The 2,015-nt window shown below is 34.7% G+C and overlaps 1 protein-coding gene across 1 annotated transcript in view; it reads right to left on the reverse strand.

The window, feature by feature from the left end:
• Positions 1–2,015, reverse strand: part of LOTGIDRAFT_228874 (hypothetical protein) — a gene marked incomplete at its 5' end in the record, with an annotated part of 13,667 nt that overhangs the window by 6,376 nt on the left and 5,276 nt on the right. The window contains 3 exons of the mRNA XM_009059956.1: positions 362–538; positions 853–960; positions 1,134–1,373. Of these exons, the coding sequence (XP_009058204.1) occupies positions 362–538; positions 853–960; positions 1,134–1,373 (525 nt within the window). The remainder of the gene's footprint in view (positions 1–361; positions 539–852; positions 961–1,133; positions 1,374–2,015) is intronic.

Here is a 2,015-nt window from a genome sequence, read left to right on the forward strand (position 1 = left end):
ACAACTTTCAGCATAAAAGAGATCCAATGTTTTAATTTCTAAGGTGTTCAAGGATCTAATGCATCAACATGCAGCATAGGACAGGATGTCCAGTGTTACAGACTGTGGTTGAAGAGGGTACAAGTCTTCACATTGATACTATTCAACAAGTGATAGCTATAGAGATCAGCATTTTTAGGTTAACATCATTTTACATTCGGTATCAGAGACTCGCCAATGTTAAATCGTTGTAGTGTAGCCACACCTTCTTATTTTTATTGAGTTCCACGATTAAAACTCTATCTATAACAAATAACAGTCGTATATTAATTCAAAACCCCTTAAATAACGAACTCCTTGGCAATTACTTAATCGGACATACACTTTATAAGTTGCAGCATCGTGTGATACTGATCCAACGTGGATAAGGTAGCTGGAACTCCACCATATAGTTTACATGTATCATCATATTGACTAGGTTTTACTTTGGAATGTATTAGTCTAAAGTTTTTGCCGTGTACATAAACCCAATCTTCATATTCATCACCACTATCATTATCTGAAATTTTACCAAATTGTTAACTTCGTAAATCTATCAACTTCATTACACACTATATAAATTCAAATCATCGGCCTGTGATATCGTTTTGGTAAAGGGCATGCGGATACCATGCCTCTGTGTGTCATATTATCTGTCAAGAGCTATGCAAGAGCACACTGCAGTTGAATGACAAAATTCCTCGCTGAGACATTAAACATTATTTATTTGAAAAGTTCATAAAACAGGAATCACATTTGTCTTCATACAAGATGCGTGGCATACATATTTTGAAAGCATAGACTTTATTCATTATTCATTGTTTATTCACTTACCAATAAATTGACAGTTAGTGGATGTCCCATTGATCATATAAAGTCCACTTAAAAATATACCCTGATTGAACAAATCGTTACAAGATAATGCAAGGGAAGGGTATACATCTACAAAATAAAATTTTGAATAATAATTGACTTTACAAGGACACAGATCATAATTAATTACTTATAAATATCAATCGAAAAATTTTTCCATTCCAATTACATCCCAAAGGTTCTATTTATATTTAAATGCACCAGAAAAAACTAAAATGACAAAAAATATGTACATATATTACCGACAGAATAAACGTCAGCTGTGAATTCACTACCACAGGGTTGTCCTTTAAGATAGCAATATTCTCTACCAGTTTTATCCGTAGTCGGTGGTAAGATGTCATCACACCAACACTTCAACTGGGATATCAGAGCTAAACTAGTATTACGTACTCGACAAGTCTCAACACATAACATAATACCCATATCAACGTTTATAAGTTCTGCAGTTTTATTTGGGATAGCATAGACACCAAGATATTCTATAAACAGAATAACGCTTAATGAATTAATACATAAGCATGAATCTAAAACTTGCGTTCGGGTCATATCCAAAGCAAGAAGCGAGGAAAAGTATTAAACTACGACAGGTGTCGTTAGATTTTGCAACGCGTGTACATTCTACTGCAACATCTGATGCCATTTTGAGACTGAGTTTATCAACTCGCCATTCCTTTCGGAGTGTTCACCTATTAATACTGTTTATCAGAAATATTTGTATGAAACAAGAAAAATAATTATAGACACCTGATCCCTTTTCACAGATCAATCCAGCATATTTACAATCTACCGGGGCAACGGTAGGGATTGCATTTTCATGGTTGAAACCCAAACACTCTCCGTTGTACTCCCTACCAAGTGCACTATACCGTTCTTCCACATATCTGCCATTAAACCAACGATAAAAGCCATTGTCCGCGAAATCAAATAAACCAATTTTCCAATTCTTTTGTGTTGTCTTAAGAAAATCAATATTCTCAATGGCTGAACTTATGTCTTCTATTTCTGCATCAGAATCAACAACTGCATCATACGCAACCATTCTAGGACAAGAATTTACGCCAGTATCATCAGCTGAGATAAACTTGTAACAGTGATCATTACCAGTAATCCATGATGGTGGA

This window comes from Lottia gigantea, assembly GCF_000327385.1.
Source record: "Lottia gigantea unplaced genomic scaffold LOTGIsca_4, whole genome shotgun sequence".
Classification (NCBI taxonomy): domain Eukaryota; kingdom Metazoa; phylum Mollusca; class Gastropoda; family Lottiidae; genus Lottia; species Lottia gigantea.